Below are 19,865 nucleotides of genomic sequence, written 5' to 3' on the forward strand. Positions count from 1 at the left end.
GCGAACTACCCCTTTAAATACAAGATAATATTAATCAGGGTGAAAAACAATATTCCTGCACTGGTCTTGTTGCTCAGCTTGTGGTTGTGGTGTGGGGGCAGTTGGCCAGTTGATAACCAACATCTGTAATGTCTGCTGTGCAACACTTTGGATAAGTCACCTTTTAAGTGTTGACTGTTCAGTTGCTTCATGAAACTGAAGAATGGTGTTGCTTCTGTTAAGCACAGGGGTCCATTACACAGCAGCCACTTGTTTCTAATGGCTTAATGGGATCCTGTCATCGGAAAACATGTTTTTTTCAAAACACATCAGTTAATAGTGCTGCTCCAGCAGAATTCTGCACTGAAATCCATTTCTCAAAAGAGCAAACATATTTTTTTATATTCAATTTTGAAATCTGACATGGGGCTAGACATCTTGTCAATTTCCCAGCTGCCCCTGGTCATGTGACTTGTGCCTGCACTTTAGGAGAGAAATGCTTTCTGGCAGGCTGCTGTTTTTCCTTCTCAATGTAACTGAATGTGTCTCAGTGGGACATGGGTTTTTACTATTGAGTGCTGTTCTTAGATCTACCAGGCAGCTGTTATCTTGTGTTAGGGAGCTGTTATCTGGTTACCTTCTCATTGTTCTTTTGTTTGGTTGCTGGAGGGAAAAGGGAGGGGGGTGATATCACTCCAACTTGCAGTACAGCAGTAAAGAGTGATTGAAGTTTATCAGAGCACAAGTCACATGACTTGGGGCAGCTGGGAAATTGACAATATGTCTAGCCCCATGTCAGATTTCAAAATTGAATATAAAAAAATCTGTTTGCTCTTTTGAGAAATGGATTTCAGTGCAGAATTCTGCTGGAGCAGCACTATTAACTGATTCATTTTGAAAAAAATATTTTTTCCCATGACAGTATCCCTTTACTTTATGGGACAGTGTGTCTACAAACTTTTCTTTTTTGTTGGTACATTATACACTATCCGATCATTTAAACTATGATTCATGCCTTACAGACATGCTATTTACAGTGTACATAATAGGACATCCTCTGGCAATTAGATTATCCCACATGAGCTTTCAATGTGTCAGGTCCCAGTTATCAGAACATGTGTTATGCACACATTGTGATTCATTCTGCTCCCTCCCAGTAATCGGCATGCGGGTCTCCACCTTCCTTTCTCCTATGTAAGCTCGGCTGTCCTGCATGCATTCTTAGTCCTCCTTCCACCTCACTGTAACATTCTTCTATACCCTAGCCCTAAAAGTGTAACTTTAAGATTAGAAATGGGTGTAAGAGTTGGGACAATGACACACTGTAGGGGATTATATTTTTAAGTCTAAAAGCCAAAAACTATTTTTAAATTTTTACTATAAAATCTGATTTCTTAGTGAAATTTTTTTTTCGTGATTTATTATATTCCAGGGATGGAAAAAGTCTGAATCTGAAAATCAGGCATCTTAGACCTGCCGAGGTTGTATATAAGTCAATGGGAGAAGTCCAGAAGATATCCTGATCTGCACTTGGTATCATGCAATAATCCAAAGATTTTGTGGTTTGCAGGTAAAAATCCCAAAAAAATCCGAGTTTTTTTGAGGAAAATCCAAAAAATTTGTACGATCCGAACGATTGAGTTTTTTCCCCGCACACTACATTTTTAACAAAATGTATTGATAAATAAGGGGAAATAAACCGTGAGGATTTGGTCGGAGTTTCAGAAATAAATTAGATACATTTGGATTTTGATAAATAACTCCCTGTGTGTTTTGTTTTGTTGCAGCTAAAAAACATCAGAAAATAACTTGCTGGCTAGTGGATATTGAATTATAATGATAGTTCTCAGATAAGGTAATTTCTTCTTAGAGCGTTCCAGCTGTTGATAACGATGTCTGTGTACCATCAAGTAGTGAACCATTAAAGAAAATTATCAAACAGCATAAGGCAGTAATTTTAAACTGCATTGTGGGTTTATTTGAAGCTGAGCCCTTTGTTATGTGGAGATTTTTATTAAACACACATTTTAAAAGAATCGGACATTTCGGTCCTCATGAGGAGTTGGGTGTCAGATATTCATTGACAGTTAGATCCAATATATCTTATAGGGGGGCTTCCTTTCCTAGCAGATGTATTAGAGCTTACTCAAATAACTGATTCCAGTATAAACAAAATCTAACAAAATAACTGCACACATTCTGCATGTAGAGAGACATGATGTCTGGTGATTTTAATTGAGAGAGCTCTAATATATCTTCTAGGCAGAAGGAGCCCCCCTATAAGATATATTGGATCTAACTGTCAATGAATATCTGACAACCAACTGCTGCATGAAGAGAGAATTAAGAGAAACAGACGTTGAGAGAGGAAAACGTGACTATTTCAGAAATGATGCAGAATATTTAATTGATGGTATTTAGAACGTTTCTTATTTCAGTATGATGAAGCTTATATTAAGTTTTCGTGATAGTTCCCATTTAACAATTCACACCTACAGTCATGTAATTCAAACAATTAACGCCTGCTGCTACACGTTTCATTCACTCATACAATCATAAAACTTGATTAAAAAATATCCGCCTTACCAAATTACTTGACACAATAGTGATTTCATTACCCTTAAGGGTTTGAATTACAGTTGAAATAAAGAAGCTACTCAGATGAGTAGTGAAAATATTTTTTAATGTTTACTGAGCAAGTTTGGTTGATCTTCACGTGCCACTACTCGATAGCCCAAGCTAAATCGTTTTTAACCAGTGCTGCATTCATTTAGATTAAAATATGAAGTCACTTATATTGTATATAAATGACTTAATTGCAGAGCGGCAGTATTCAGTTATTGTAGCCCTCTTCTCTCACCTAACCCTCAGGAAAATATGGATAATTAGGGGACAGAAGAACACATTACCTCAGCTAGTAATAGGGTCACCTGCCTCTAAATGAAACCAAGTATAAAAGCCTAACTATACCCCAACTAAGTCAAGTTAACACATTCGGATTGTGTTAAAGATGGCTGCCTTCTTGCATGAACTGGATTAGTTACTGATAGAACTGGGTTATAGGGTCTAACATCATGTTTGGACAAAGAGGGACTGCTTATTAAAAAAAAAAAACCTTACCTGCTACGAATAGTATCCATGACAAATGTTGGGAATTCCTGCTCGCTGATACAAGAGGAGAATCTATTTTCTCTGTAGCAAAAGCCGCTCCTCAGCTAAGGCCCTCCCAGGGCGACAATCTGAGACCCAACTGGAGACATGGCAACATCTCACATGTCCATGCTCATTTTCTGAAATGGTGAATGCACTTCAATCTAAAGTCTGAATTTTGCAATACTCCAATACTTGTACGGAAGTTCGCTGTAAAATAAGATCAGTGCTACAAATAAAATAGAGCTGAGATTTAATATAGTACTTTTTTATGAAAAGTACCCTTATTTATGTGATCTTGATTTGCCAGTCTTTGGTTTTAGGTACAGAATGCCGATATCTCAATTCCTTGTTGTCGTCTAGAAACGATTCTTTCAGGGATGCTATGCAATCTGAGTGGTGCCAGCGGTGAGAGCCTTACTTCTCTTGATGTTTCCACACTGAAATACCTGTTTCTTTGCATCAGTGGCAAGACGTTAATAGCAGTATTGAGCTTCAATAAGTCTCTGCGTTAACTTAGTATTAGCACTATAATCTCTTATCAGTCCTCAGGGTAACAATCCACGCTCTTCTCACTGTGGGGGGAGGAAAAATAGCAACAGATAAAAGAATCTGTAAGCCAATTGCCTCTGAAACCATCTGCTGAAATGTGAATGCTAGAAAATGTGAGTTATTTTTATCTGTTTCTTCAGCTTTCAGTTGCATAATAATTCTTGATAGACATTACTGCATATGGAGATGCATTTCAAGGGCTGTGAGAATTAAGAGTGGCTGATATACTGGGATTGTACTAAGCACATTCAAAATGGAGGCCTTGGAGCTTCAGTAGCATAAAAACGACTGGTTAGAAAAACATTTTAGGCTTAAATGTAAACCACTCCCTTACTTATTCATTAACACCCTTGGACATAGTGATATGGTGCCTATAGTGGCAGTGAGGATAATTATATGTGGAAAGGGAGTGTGGCTGTGGGATAGCAGGTATAGTAGGGAGAGACAGTGCCTATGGTAGCAGTGGGATAATAGTCTCTGGGAAGGGACTGTGGCTCTGAGATAACAGGCATAGTAGGGAGAGATAGTGCCTATAGTAGCAGTGGGATAATAGTCTCTGGGAAGGGACTGTGGCTGTGGGATAGCAGGTATATTAGGGAGAGATGGTGCCTATAGTAGCAGTGGGATAATAGCCTCTGAGAAGGGAATGTGATTGTGGGATATCAGGTATAGTAGGGAGAGATGGTGTCTATAGTAACAGTGGATAATAGTCTCTGGGAAGGGACTGTGACTGTGGGATAGCAGGTAAAGTAGGGAGAGATGGTTCATATAGTAGCAGTGGGATACTAGCCTCTGGGAAGGGACTGTGACTGTAGGATAGCAGGTATAGTAGGAAGAAATGGTGCCTATAGTAACAGTGGGATAATAGTCTCTGGGAAGGGGCTGTGGCTGCGGAATAGCAGGTATAGTAGGGAGAGATGGTGCCTATAGTAGCAGTGGGATAATAGTCTCTGGGAAGGGACTGTGGCTGTGGGATAGCAGGTATAGTAGGGAGAGATGGTGCCTATAGTAACATTGGGATAATAGTCTCTGGGAAGGGAGTGTGACTGTGGGATAGCAGGTATAGTAGGGAGAGATGGTGCCTATAGTAACATTAGGATAATAGTCTCTGGGAAGGGAGTGTGGCTGTGGGATAGCAGGTATAGTAGGGAGATATGGTGACAATAGTAACAGTGGGATAATAGTCTCTGGGAAGGGAATGTGGCTGTGGGATAGCAGGCATAGCAGAGAAACATGCTAAAATCAATGCAGAGAATAGGCTTTGGGAAACATTGTGGCTGAAGAATGAGATAAAATATTTGAAAATAATAGAGTAAAAGGAAAAGAGTATACAAAAAATAGAAGGAAAAATAATATATATATATATATATATATATATATATATATATATATATATATATATATGGAACATAGAATTAATCATAGAATTTTTTTAAAGTGCAAACTTTAAAAAAAACATCAGCAAATTGGAAAAGATAAAAAAATTTAAAATATAAAAAAAAATATATAAATATTAAACAATTGTTTTTAAAAATGTGACCGTGTATTCCGTTCAAAAGTATGGTCACATTCGTCAGTTTTAATCATTCTTGCCTTGGCCACGACACAAACTGCCAGCACACTAATTAGTATTTGCAGCCGCCCTTGCATATCCACAATAAGACTGATAAACTACCAGGTTAAATAAACACCATCCAGCCCTGCTGCTATTTTGGCACACAGTATCAGTAACTTAAATCAAGCTATTGGAAGGGATCACTGATGGCCTTTTCATGCTAAAGCAAGTGCTGACTCACTGTTCTTGTTTTCATTTTGGGTGGGAAAATATGAGAGAATGCACAAAGCAGCATCAACAGAATAGTAATTAGCAAGAACTCTGCTCATTATTTGCATTTTTAGGGCCAATTTTTTTAACCTTCTATAGCAAAAATTAATTAGATTAAATATCAAACACCTTAGGGGGCACATTTACTTAGTTCGAGTGAAGGAATAGAATAAAAAAAACTTTGAATTTCTAATGATTTTTTTGGCTACTTTGACCATCGAATTGGCTACTTTGACTACGACTTCAACTTCGAAACGAACGATTCGAACTAAAAATCGTTCGACTATTCAACCATTCGATAGTCGAAGTACTGTCTCTTTAAAAAAAACTTCGAACCCCTACTTCGCCAAGTAAAACCTACCAAACCTCAATGTTAACAAATTTTTGGTTGAAGGAAAATCGTTCGATCGATGGAATAAAATCCTTCGAATCGTTCGATTTGAAGGATTTCATTGTTTTTTCCTTGTGGTAAATCCTTCAACTTCGATATTCGAGGTCGAAAGAATTAACTTCGACAGTTGAATATCGAGGGGTAAATTAACCCTCGATATTCGACCCTAAGTAAATGTGCCCCCTTAGGTTGGCTTGCATATCTTCAATTTCTTCATTTACTTTAGTTTAATAAATCCTCTGCTTGTTATCTACCCATTTACACAACTCTGTCCTCACCAATTTGTGCATCAACTAATTCCACCCCCACTCTCTCCTTCTTTCACCTTCCCCTTCCCTTGTTCATCTTATTTATAATTGCATGTATTTCCGTGCCATGTCTTTATTGATAGATTAGAAATAAAATATTTTTCAGTTTCCTTAGGTCTAGTGTCACCTTTGCTAAGAAGGCAACTTGTTTAAGCATCAACTTGACAACAGTAAAGTCGATTATATTCTCTTCCCCCATGAAACCCACAGATGAAACCCCTTTACTTTGAATAAGCATACTGTTGTCACTAAGGCAGCTGCCTGGGTAAAATAATTGATTCCGTCCTCTCATTCTAACCTCACGTTCTCTTTCCAGAATCCTTCGTATAAGGGACTTACTCAGTCCTTTCACTCAGACATCACCTAAACATATTTAGAACATTCATGAATTACATGCCTATACTATATTGTGTAATGAAAGTTCCTGTCAGCCTCATCCATCTGTTTTATCACTGCGCCGCTCATTTAATACATAGAGTTATTTTGCTTAGACAAGCGCAAATCATTACAAAGACGTGGCTGTGACATGTAGATGTGGAAAAAGGATGAATTCTGGAGCAAAGTGGTTCCTCTTTAATTATTTTTTAGCACAGATACGGTGCAATCACTTCCCAACACAACTAATTATTCTTCAGTTCTGTCTTGCAAATGGCTTCTATTTCCTAATTTACTTGCCACTGCTCGGTGGGCTTTGCTTGCCTCACTAACCAAAGACATACAACATAAGACATCCAACACACACACAAATATTGATGTAAAAGGGTAAGGCGTAGAGCATCCTTCCTGCTGTACCTAGGGCTCTTCTTCTCTAATGCTTCTTTCCATTACTGCTGCATTCAGTACATTGAATTCATTTTGCAGCCGTATAATTTGATATACATGTATGGGTTATCTGGAAACCTGTAATCCAGAAAGCTCGGAATAATGGAAAGGAATTCTCCCATGAACTCCATTTCATCCAAATAATCCAATTTCTTAATTTCTTTTCCCCTTTTCTCTGTAATAATAAAACAGTAGCTTGTACTTGATCCAAATTAAGATATAATTAATCCTTACTGGAGATCCAAATTATGGAATAATCTGATATCCAGAAAACCTCTGGTCCCAATCATTCCAGATAACAGGTCCCATACCTGTACAGGTATAGGATCTCTTATTCGGAAACCCGATACCCAGAAAGCTCCGAATTACGGAATGGCTGTCTCCCATAGACTCCATTTTATCCAAATAATCCAAATTTTTAAAAATGATTTCCTTTTTCTCTGTAATAATAAAACAGTAGATTGTACTTGATCCCAACTAAGATATAATTAATCCTTATTGGAAGCAAAACCAGCCTATTGGGTTTATTTACTGTTTAAATTAATTTCTAGTAGACTTAAGGCATGAAGACCCAAATTATGGAAAGATCCATTATCCGAAAAACCCCAGGTCCTGAGCATTCAGAATAATAGGTCCCATACCTGTATTTGCATTTCTGTATGAAAGTCAACAGAAATAGTCGATTTTTTATTACCCCTAAATCAGTGGTGTTTCATTTGTCTCATTGAGGTCCAGCATATGGTCAGCGCCCCTTTTAGTTCATAACAAGGTTCCAGATGTATGAAAACACAGCTGTATTAGCTTTTCAGCCGCAGTTTCTATAAGAGCAAATAGGCCTTCTACATAAATCTAACCCAAACTAGCTCTATTAGGTGGAGTACACATGTTGGAGCCATATCAGTACATTAAGGATTGCAATTTAGTGGACCCTCATAGTAGTAAAATTATCAGAGTTTGTAGGTTTCACCAATTGCTCCTACTATTTATAAGATGTAATCTTTGATGCAGATGACTGATTTCATTAGAACACAACTTACTCTATTTTGATTTCGATTTGTCTCGTTAAAGGGATTCTCCCCCAAAAATGTTTTTGCACTGAGAATCGGAGAACATAAATGGATAAACTGCTTTCAATGGCAATAATCTCAACTTAATCATTGAAAGTGTTTCAATAATGTATATTGGAAGGTTGCTTAGAATTTACTTCATTATGCAAAAACTATTTTTGTATGGAGTTGCCCGTCATTTACTTCAATTGGCTTTGCCTAAGATATAACAGAAATAACAGTTTCTGTTTTCCCGAAACCAGATATTCCAAATTCTCTTGAAATATGGCATTGTCATTTCACATAGAGGTCTGTTTAAACAATTCATTTTTACAAATTAGCTTTTTTTTTGTTATAATTAGAAAGCACTTTGTATTTGATGGCACCTGCAGAAATATATTTTAGCATGTATTATCCGTAAAAGGGAACTACTGTGAAAATGAAAATGTAATATAAGCTTCATCATACTGAAATAAGAAACTTTCCATAGACAATCAATTAAATATTTTGCACCGTTGCTAAAATTATCGAGTTTATGTTCACTATCCCTCTCTCAGCATCTGTTTCTCTTCATGCTGCCTTCATGCAGGAGTTGGGTGTCAGTCACTGACAGTAGATCCAATATATTTTATGGGGGGGGGCTCCTTTCCTAGCAGATGTATTAGACTCAAATAACTGATTCCAGTACAAGCTAAATCTAACAAAATAACTGCCTTTTGCACAAATCCTGCATGTAAAGAGATATGATGTCTGTTGATATTAAGAGTAAGCTCTAATACATCTTTTAGGCTAAAGGAGCCCCCCTATAAGATATATTGGATCTAACTGTCAATGATTATCTGACACCCAACTGCTGCATGAAGACAGAATGAAGAGAAACAGATGCTGAGAGAGGGATAGTGAAGTTAAAGTTGATTATTTCTGAAACACTACAGAATTTTTAACGGATTGAATTAAATTACAAATTTCTTATTTTAGTATGATGGAGCGTATATTACATTTTCATTTTTGCAAAAGTTCCCCTTTAAAGGCCAGTGGTCTAAATTATGGAAAGATCCCTTTTCCAAAACATTCAATGACCAATATATTGTGCAGATCCCATGCTTATATTTCCTGTGGGTAGAGGAGAGTATGGACCTAGAGCCATACACTTCTAGACTGGAAGTTTGTACTTTACAATTACATGCAGATATGGACTGGGATTTAAAATAGGCCCTGACATTTCAAGTACACAGATGCCCAGCAACAGCCCCTAGAGGCCCAATAAATAGTGACTGCCTATGGCCCCTTATAGCAGCCCCTCGGGCATTTGCCAGAATCTACAGATGATCAGATTAGTCAAATACCTGTACTGAGGAAATCCATTCTACTTCTACTCTATATCTTCACCTTACTTCTGGCACTCTGTTACATTGTTGTATGCCAACTACTATAAAGGTGGCCATAGACGTAACAATTATGATTTTTCCAAGATCTTTCCAAGTAAGATTGTTTGTTTCAGTACACACATGTAGAACTGAATCGTCAGATATACAGGTAGAAACAATAGAATTCTACCTGTATCTGACGATTCAGCACTAAGAGTGGTTGATGTTCTGGTGCCTTCAAAGGCACTTGATCGAAATTTTCCTCTTGGGCCGACCAACGAGCCAACCGATATCCAGGCCGATATCGTATGAAAATTTTTTTGTATGATAATATCTGTGCATATATGGCCACCTTAAGTTCTACACTTGGGCTCTTATCTATTTGTAGCTCCTCCACTTCCACATGACAGACGATCATATACTTGCCTGTGGATTAAGATTCTCTTACCTGTCTTCCTATTCTTATGTGAATCATGTGATAATAATAAGAAAATAAACAACAGGTTTTATGTAATTGACAGATAAGAATTCGTGGGGGTTTTTTTTGTATTTCTGTGAGTCAGACGTGGCAGAGCATGGTGATAAAAAATGTGAAAGTGATAACTGATTCTAAATTGATATATTGGCTTTTGTATCTTATAATGGGACTACTCATGAGCCAGTAACTTTCTAGGAGTGTAATAAAAAGTCATGGCTGTAATAAAATACACAGTATATTTTAATTTATTCCATGTTGAGAGGGTGTTGTTTATCTTCCTCTACACAATATCTTACATAGATTCTAATAAACCTTGCACTTTAGTGGGCAGAATTCTACCATACTGTTCAACATATAATAGTGGACCAATGGTTAAGTACAATATAAATAATAAATAGTAATTTAGTACAAAGTAGAGGGATGGAGCAAGTAAAAGTGGTCTGAAAGCCTTAACAATGTCATTGAGCTCTGGGTGCAGACCACAAATCCAACACAACTTTGCAGTAAAGAAAAATGGCAGATATATGCTCATTTTGCAGTAAAAAAAATGGCAGATATATGCTCATGGACTTCTAGCTTGTTGTATTAACACTTATATGTCCTATTTGCTTTGTAATTAGAATTCTCATCTAATCCTCCTAATTCTCATCTAGCTCATGCTCTTTTTATTACCTCCTTGCTACTTTGTGAGTGAAAAAGGTGATTATGCTTCCTTTATTCACTGGCTGGGATTGGTACTCCACTGTGTTATTAGTGCTATGGGATTCTATTTTAGAGTCTGATGAAATATCCATTGTTAATAGATGTCCCAGATCAGGAGGTAAAGAGCACTTTGAAGAAGCTTCTCCAGAGTCTTAATTTTTTTTGCTACTTTTATATTCCGAGACTAGTAATGACGTAAAAATATGTCGCTAGTCCAAAATAATATCAAAGTAAAGGTTTGTTTCGCCAACGCAGGCTCAGAACAAGCTGTCACCAACGTATGTTCTCCCGTCGAAACTAGAAGAAGGAGGACAAAGTTAACTCTTATACCCCTGTGGACTACATGATGCTCCAATCTACTATAGTAACACAGTAACTCAAGAATACGGAGCTTGGAGTGCAGGCTGCTGATGCATAAAATAAAGGAATGTAACATTTCTCTGCAGCATATGCAACGTTATTGGAGTGGCTATTTGAAACTCAAATTCACTATTCTAATGGATCTAGGAGACCCCCTTGAGACCACAAGAACACATTTTTTTCATTTTCTCAGTTGACTTTCTGCTCCGTATTTCTGTCACCAAGTTATGTTTTTCCTCCTTCCACCACTGATAATGCCCTTTGTTCTTCCACACCAAACTGGCTGCCAATCAGAACCTGCTGTCCAATCTACTCTGCCCATTCTTCAGGGGTCCATCAGGCAAGGCTTTCTGGGTGCAATGTTATAATGCACCTGTACTATCAACATACATTAGATCTACCACCCCTCACTCATGGTTAACCTACAAATAAGGAGCTTCCCACTTAAATTTAAATTACTTTTAAAATCTTTTCAGGAGAGATAGAAGAAAATGGGTTAATTTTGAGTTTAAAGCCGCAGCCGGCACAGCCTGACTCAGAGATATTCATAGCTCCTACAACCAGCTGTGTCGTCAACTCAGGGGTTCAGGCATATTATTATATCAATTAGCATCTTAATGAACTGAGCAACATCGTTTATGGCTGTGCTTAGGAGAGCTATGTTCAGTGGGTGCAGGCTTTCACAGCATGAAATCTCTAAGGGCTAGTGAAGCTGGGTCAATCTACTGGTCAAGCTTCTGGAGTAACCACAACATTGGTACCACTGAAACTATAATGCAAGGCCAAGATATGAGATAGTTTGAAAAGGCATTTAAAAATAATAAGCAGAGAAGGGATATATGAGACGAAACCCACAAGCATCAGACACAAATAGTGTCAGTGGGGAACAATGTGCAATATTTATTTGGTGATTTGGCAACTGTTTTTTGAGTTTGTTCAGCTGTTTCCCTGGCCAGGCGTGTGCAGTATGTTTTTTGTGTATAGTCTAACTGGGGTTGCTGATTTATATTACCAAGGAAGCCCAGTACTTATAGGCTGCCATAAATCAATGGGTTAAACGCTTACTCTGTGTTTGCGGACAGTAGCATGTAATTATTGAGACTTCAGACTCATTGAGTATAGAAGGCTCAGTTAGGACTCGACTGATTTTCTCCCCAAATTTGTGGGCCCTTAAAAGATTTTGCTACAGAGACCAGTAATTCATAGTTATGTGGCATATCTGGAATGTTTTGGACCTCACAGAAAAATATTTTAGGGGGTCCCACTCACCCCACTCAATCAGGGTGCACCTATGTGCAGAAGTGACACAGCTGTGGGTGATGTAATTGTCGAGAGGCAAGACTTAGTACAGGTATGAGATCCGGAGACCCGTTATCCAGAGAGGTCTGAATGACTGAAAGGCCATCTCTGATAAACTCCATGTTAATCAAATAATTATTTTTCCCTGTAATAATAAAACAGTGCCTTGTATTTGATCCTAACAAAGCTATTCCTAACACTTGATAAAACAATCTTTTTGGTGTATTTAATGTTTATAATACTTTTTAGTAGGCTTAAAGTGTGGAGATCCAAATTACTTAATGATCCCTTATCCAGAAAACCCCAGGTCCTGAGCATTCTGGGCAATTGATCCCATACCTGTATAATGTATTTGTAGACCTACAACAATTGACCTGTGACATCACTTTTTGTAATGCCGATGCTTGCTCGGTGGCAAAATATTGGCTAAAATACTGCCTGAATGTCAAATCAAATTGGATGGTAAATAATATTTTTTGTTATAAAAATTCAAAAGACAACAGTAATAAAAATACCATACCCTTCACTTGCCAGAAGAATTGTTCTTCATTGACTCCTGCTATTACCCTGTACATACTCAACAGACCTAGAGAGTTGTCCCAGCCATGGAAAGTGCTTATACTCATTGCATTAAATAAAATACAGTCAGTTCAGACTTTTTAGATGAATTAAGTGACCAAACTAGCATTGTAAATACAGTGAAACCTCAATTTTACATACCCTGATTTTAAATCACCCCACCTTTTTTTGTGGTCCCACCCACCAATAAATAATGTATTTCCCTTATAAAATGGTTTCCAAGATTTTACACTATTTTTATTTGAATTATTAAGCTAGTATTCCAGTGTGGAACTGCAGCAGCAATTTTGTTGCTAGGGTGCAATATACCCTAGCAACAAGACAGGGTTTTGAATAAGAGGCTGGAATATGAATAGGAGAGTGCCTCAAAAGGGTTGTTCAACTTCCAAACACTTTTTGCAGTTCAGTTGTTTTCAGATTGTTCGCCAGAAACAAAGATTTTTTTCAATTGTTTTCCATCTTTTATTTTTTACTTTTTTCCTAAAATGTAAGTTTAAAGTTTTAAAAGTAAATTTAAAGTCTCAAGCGTTTTAGTCTGGCAACTGATGATCCAGGAGCAGATTCTGAACTGTTACAATTTGCTGCATTAGTTTATTTCTCAGCAGCATCTGTGGAATATTAGCAACTATTGTATCAATTCAAAGTCACCCAAAGTTGCCTCACGTGCCTCATTTATCAATTTAGAACAGTTACAGTTGGTGATCTGGTGAGCTGCTTTAAAAAGGAACTCTGGCTTCCAACCCAAAAAATAAAGAGGCCCACATAACACAGAAACCCCTAATATATCCATCACATGTTTCTTCAAAAACTATGAATAAATGCCATGCTGCAATCCAGCTGTTGAACAGTTCTTCTCTTTCTGCATCATTTGAAATCCTGGCAGGGAAGGAGGGACTAATCAATTTCTGTTCTCCACAGTTTACAGACAGATGCAGGAACTACATAACCCACAATGGATTGCACTGTGATGTTCTGTTCCTTATTAAAATCACATGTGCAGGGAATTGTGGGGTTTGGAGGATGCAGGCTGAGGACAGATGGCTGTTGATACAAAGTAACAGTAGTCAGCCAGCTCAGCAAAGTAGTCAGTCAGCTCAGCAGGAGAGCAGGGGGCTAAGCTTAAATCATGAAAAGTCTGCATATTTTTTAATTGATGTATATTGCAAAGTTGCTTAAAATTACTTGTACTTTTCAAAAAGCTTAAGTTATGTTTTCGTGGAGTTCCCCTTTAACTTTACACCTCAATATTACAAAAGCATTCACAAAGACAAAATAGAAAGTAATTGGAAAAAGTCTTTATTTCTGATGAACTGAAACCAAATGAACTGAAACAAATTGTCAGAAAGTGACCAGGAAGATAATTTATAACGAGTCACAATAACATTAAAAGGTAGCCTTACAGAGCAGCAGATTTTGGCTGGTGGGGTAAGTGACCCCCCATCTGATAGCTAGAAAGAGTCATAAAGAGAAGACAAATAGTTTAAAAAAAACTATAAAAAAAAATGAGGATCATTAAGACATGCTATAATACTAAAAATTAACTTAAAAGAAAAGTTCAGTGTAAAAATAAAAACTGGGTAAATAAATGGACTGTGCAAAATAAAAAATGTTTCTAATATAGTTAGTTAGGCAAAAATGTAATCTCTAAAGTCTGGAGTGACTGGATGTATGACATAATAGCCAGAACACTACTTCCTGCTCTGAAGCTCTCTTGGTTTCCACTGATTGGTTACCAGGCAGTAACCAATCAGTGGCTTGAGGGGGGGGGCACATGTGTCATAACTGTTACTTTTGAATCTGAGCTGAATGCTGAGGATCAATTGCAAACTCACTGAACAGTTATGTCCCATGTGGCCCCCCTTAAAGTCGCTGAAGTAGGAAGTTCTCTTATGTCAGACATCCAGTCACTCCAGCCTTAGATGATATTTTTTTACCCAGTTTTTATTTTTACACTGAACTGTTCCCCTTTAAATGAGCAATAAAACAGCAAATTACAAACTGGTCAAAGCTTATCCTTTCAGCACCTTGCCGGGTATTGTGTACAAGAACATCAACTGAGTTGCCAACAGTGGCCATGTTGGTTAGTGCAAAACTTGTACAGCAGTGTACTGCGATTGTTGCACATTTTTCCAAACAAAAGGAGGAGCCTTTAATGCAGGGATGTGTAGGATTTATTTGTTTGTAAAGTGGGCATCCTCACAACACACACAACTTTTGCTCAGGCCAGGACAGAGATTTCTCCTGGAAATAATGCATAATGCAGCTGCTGCAAGTGTATCAGGTGCTCCTTTCTGCCACACACAGGGGCAAATTCACTAAATTATTTTTTGTCCCTCAACTGGAGAAAGGAACAAGTTGGTAATATAAAATATTTCTCATGTGAACAATATTATAATATTACTGATTGCATTCTGGTACTGCATCATTTCTAGTGTTTGGCATCTCTTGTGAGCAGGGTCCTCTGATCCCATTTTTATTAAAAAAATAGATTCCTTGTTTGTTCAATTATTGTAAGATGAGTATTTGTTATAAATTAATGTAAAGTGTTGCATAAATTGCTGGTGATACATCAATAAATGATGATGGCTCTAGTAGCAGTATATTGCCAAAGTAAGTACTGAGTAATGTTTTTAACCATAATGTGCTCAGGAGCAATTCTGGCCCCTCGGCCACCTGAGGCAGTTTGCTGCTGCTGCCGCCCTACAATGTCGACGGAGTTTCTCATTTGCACGGCGCCCCTGCAGTTACTGTACAAGAATTCTGGGGCATGAGATTTGAGAACAAAAGAATTCAGGTTTGTGTTTAACAGCTAAAGGACCACATGTTAAGAAAAGCCATAAGGGTAACATTAATGAAAATTATTGAATTTCATTATTTATACATATACTTTAAATATGTATTTTATGCTTTTCCAGCCAAACCCCCTAAGTGTGGGGGCAAATGCTGTCTATAGCACAGTAAATGCTGTGTATAACATTATAATCCTCTGAATATTCAGATTAGAGTTCTATGTGGTGGCACTGAGCATCTGGTGCACCAAACTTTCTCTATCTCCCACATGTGCTGGAATAATTGAACTTCACTCTATAAATAACATTTCTACAAGCTTCTGTTTTCTCAGAGTGTACAAAAAACACCTTTTTTCACATTTTGTTCTGTTTTGCATTCAATTTTTAGCAATGTATGTACTGTTTCAATTGCCACGACAGCATGTCAGTAGCGCCAATTTCAAGGCAACAGTATGTGCAGAGAGGGAGTTACAGGTGTAAGGATAATGGCACACAGGGTGATTTGTAGCTTTGTTCGAGTGGGCCAAAACCCTAAAAATTGTCCCACACTGTATGAATCATAAAACTGATTATTTATCTTCCTGGTTTTCTTTTTATACATACTTCTGTTTCATTTTTGTGCATTTGAAAACAGTCCCTAGCAAAATATTTTTTTAATATTTATTAATCCATTATAAGTGCCATAACAACAGACAATTGTACATAACAGACAAGCCCTTACAGTAGGTCTAACAAGGGCAATGCCCGCAAGGGCTTACAGTTGTTGTTAATCATATTATTCTATCATAATTCTAGCATAATGTTAGATTCCTATGCCTTGCTAAGTTAACATCCCAATTCCTCTGTTAATTAATTTTTTTTAAAGGGATCCTGTCATCGGAAAACATGTTTTTTTCAAAACGCATAAGTTAATAATGCTACTCCAGCAGAATTCTGCACTGAAATCCATTTCTCAAAAGAGCAAACAGATTTTTTTATATTCAATTTTGAAATCTGACATGGGGCTAGACATGGTTTTAGAAATAGTAGAACCATTGAATAGAGGGGGTAATTTCAAACAAAAAATGCTCCAAAGAGAAGCTAATTGGATTTTGAGGTTAAATGCACTAGCCCCTAAAGGTTTAAATGAAGCGTGGCGTGTAAAATGCTTCCTATGAATTGTATTAACTTGAATTATGGATATTCTTTTTCTAGACTCCTTTGATCACGACTCCCATATATATTTATGTGTAGGTACGGTAAGAAATATTTATTTATCGATCCTAAATGTACTTGCTTATATTTTATAAAAGTAACTTTTGAGAAATTAATTAACACTATCTAACAGACAGATTAAACTAAAGTGCTTCTAAAATAGTGACATAGTTTTGGATACATATGGTAGGTAGACTCTCAAAAGAGTAGTGCCTATTTTTCAAGTAATTTGTAATGTGTTATCAGGAAGTTGTATCAGTTTTAGGTATTGTAACAATTGTTGCATTTATTTATTAAGGTTACATTTTAATGTTGCAGTGTGTTACAAAGTGCACATTTCCTCTGGTGGACAAATAAGATTTTAGGTTGGGGATGGGAACTGCACTTTTACCATGGATTAACAGAAATGACTATGGACTGATTGAATAATATGTGATGTCACAGAGGGAGGAGTAACAAATGTGGGTTTAGTGTTAAAAGTTGGTCTTTTTGCCATTTGTATTTTTCACTTGAAAAAGGATCCATGATGATCCAAAACATGTTGTGTTAATAAATGAATTTTGCAGCAAAGCCTGCGGATCGTCAGCTCCATCCTATCCTATAGTATTGCATGAGTAAAAAGTTTGGCCTGGCTGGTGTGGCCTTAATAGGAGAGTGAGCAGCTATACGGGTGGAGATCATTTGGAAAAAACTCCATTTTGTATCCTGAAACCTTTTATCCAGATAGGTAAAAAATACAGGAAGGCTATCTCCCAAATATACAGTTTTGAGCCTATATATATTTTTTGTGGGTTCCCCAAACAGTCGCTTGTGAGCAACATGTTGCTCTTCAACCCCTTGGATGTTGCTCCCACTTGCCTCAAAGCAGGTGCTTATTTTTTAATTAAAGTCTTGGAGGCAAGTTTTAGTTGCATAAAAAACACTGTGTACTTGTACAGAGCTTCTTGTAGACTGCCAGTCTACAAAGGGGCTAACAAATATCCAATCACAGCCCTGTTTGGAACCCCCAGGAACATGTTTCATGGTTGTGTTGCTCCCTAACTCTGAATGTAGCTCACAGGTATAAATGTTGATGACCCCTGTATTAGATTGTAATCCTATTGGGTTTTTCTAGTTTATATTTTTTTTTTTTGTGGTTTTGGGTATGGTCCTCCAAATTATTGAAAGATCCTTTATGCAGAAAATCCCAGGTCGCAAGCATTATGTATAATAGATCCCATACCTGGGTTTGTTTTCTAATTGAAGCTCCCACTAGTGATCAGTCCCTAAAAGTCCTAGCAGAAGATCTCCAGGTATTTTCAGATGTAACAGAATGTAATGCTTTGAAGTGAACAATAATGGGCAGATTTATCAAAGGTCCTATTTTGAATTTATACTTACAACTCAAATGGGAGGTTATTTAAAAAAAAAATAGAATTAGAATGGATAATATTCGACTGAATAGTCCCGACTCGAAAATTTGAATTAAGTTTTCCCTCATTAAAACATTAAAAAACATCAATGTCAGGAAGGCAATTAACATATTCAGATGCTTCAAGGGCCATTGACTTGTAAATTAACTCGGCAGGTTTTAGGCGGTGAATAGTATAATTAGAACTGTTTTCATGGTCGAGGTATGATAAATCTGGCATAAAATGATACATTTGAATTGAGGGGTTAAAATTCGAATGTGTGACTTTTGATTTCAAATTTTTTAGAAAATTCTAATTTACTATTCGACTCCTAATTAATCTGCTCCTAAGTGAAAATTATGTACAAATGTTTCTAGGGCATTTTATGAGAAATAGGGACTTAACCATGAGAATAAGGATTTGATTATACTTTGATTATACTTTGGTATGTGCATTGATACTAAACACTATACAGCACCAATACCCATGTAATATTCCAAGGCTAATCTTTCTTTAAAGGGGGTTACAGTACAGTACAGTACAAATCACCCTGTTGCTGAGAGTTGGAATTGGAAGCCTTCAACTGAGCAACGGTAACAGGGTGGGAGAATGTTTATTTTTATCTACCATGGTTCAGAAACATAAAACGCCTGCAATTTCACCAACGAATGCTGCTTGCTATCACAATTTATTTGCTTGGAATCTGCGGGCTGAATAGTGCACCCATAGGTTTACGTTCAACTCGTAAAAATAATGAACTCTACCTAATTGGTTTGGTTAATCTAATTATATTTACAGCCATGCAGAATTCCCAATGCTATAGAGATCTCCCTTCCTTTCCTCCCATGACAGTCCATGAGCTTGCCATCTACTGACTCCTTTGTGGCTGTGACCTCTATGCCCAGCGTGTTGACCCAGCGGCGGCGGCTGACACGTGGGGGAATTGTTCAGTTATCTGTACTTGTCAATAAGCAGTTGTGTTCCTCAGATGTGAGTCCCTTTGCTGTGTGGCCATTTACAGCCCCTCGTGTGTATCTCTGTGAAATGCCATCATTGATGGAAAAATAATAGCGTCAGCGTATTGATCCCTTCTGTGCTGTTATAGCCCCAAGACAAAGAGGAACAGCAAGAGATATGGGGAAGGCGAGAGGCACATACCAGTTTAGGCATAAAGGAAGGATAACAGGGGAGAAAGGAAAAAAACTAGGTGGGAATGGGTGGAATGAGCCAGACATAAAATGAAAAACTGCTGCCAAAAGAAAACCATATTCACACATAGATGGGGTACTTGTAGGGATTTATTGATGATATATAGCACCCCCCAATGTGCATAATGATGCCACTTCCGCCGCTCCAAGACTAAGCCCTGTACCCCTCGCTCCCTGATTTCATTGGTATGTCTCAGTGGCGGGTAGGGGGTATTTTTTAAATGTTAATTTGAAAATAATCTTTCCAATATATAGGCACTAGAGGGCCACCCCCAATAGCTACCGCCCTAGGCACAGACCCTCACAGGGGAACCTGTTTTAGGTTTTATCAAAACAATTCACAACAAGTCACTGTCAGGAAAGATTTAACTAATTGACACTTTATTTTACACAAGATAGATAAGTCGGTGTGGCAGAATGTGTTC

General features: G+C 37.4%; 1 protein-coding gene across 1 annotated transcript in view; it reads right to left on the reverse strand.

Moving 5' to 3' along the window:
• The window catches only part of kcnj4.S (potassium inwardly rectifying channel subfamily J member 4 S homeolog), a 38,007-nt gene that overhangs the window by 7,185 nt on the left and 10,957 nt on the right, over nt 1–19,865 (reverse strand). Inside the window, exon 2 of the mRNA XM_018261259.2 lies at nt 3,100–3,704. Within this exon, the coding sequence (XP_018116748.2) occupies nt 3,100–3,119 (20 nt within the window). The 5' untranslated portion in view covers nt 3,120–3,704. The remainder of the gene's footprint in view (nt 1–3,099; nt 3,705–19,865) is intronic.

The sequence above is a fragment of the Xenopus laevis genome, chromosome 4S (genome assembly GCF_017654675.1).
Source record: "Xenopus laevis strain J_2021 chromosome 4S, Xenopus_laevis_v10.1, whole genome shotgun sequence".
In the NCBI taxonomy this organism is placed as follows: domain Eukaryota; kingdom Metazoa; phylum Chordata; class Amphibia; order Anura; family Pipidae; genus Xenopus; species Xenopus laevis.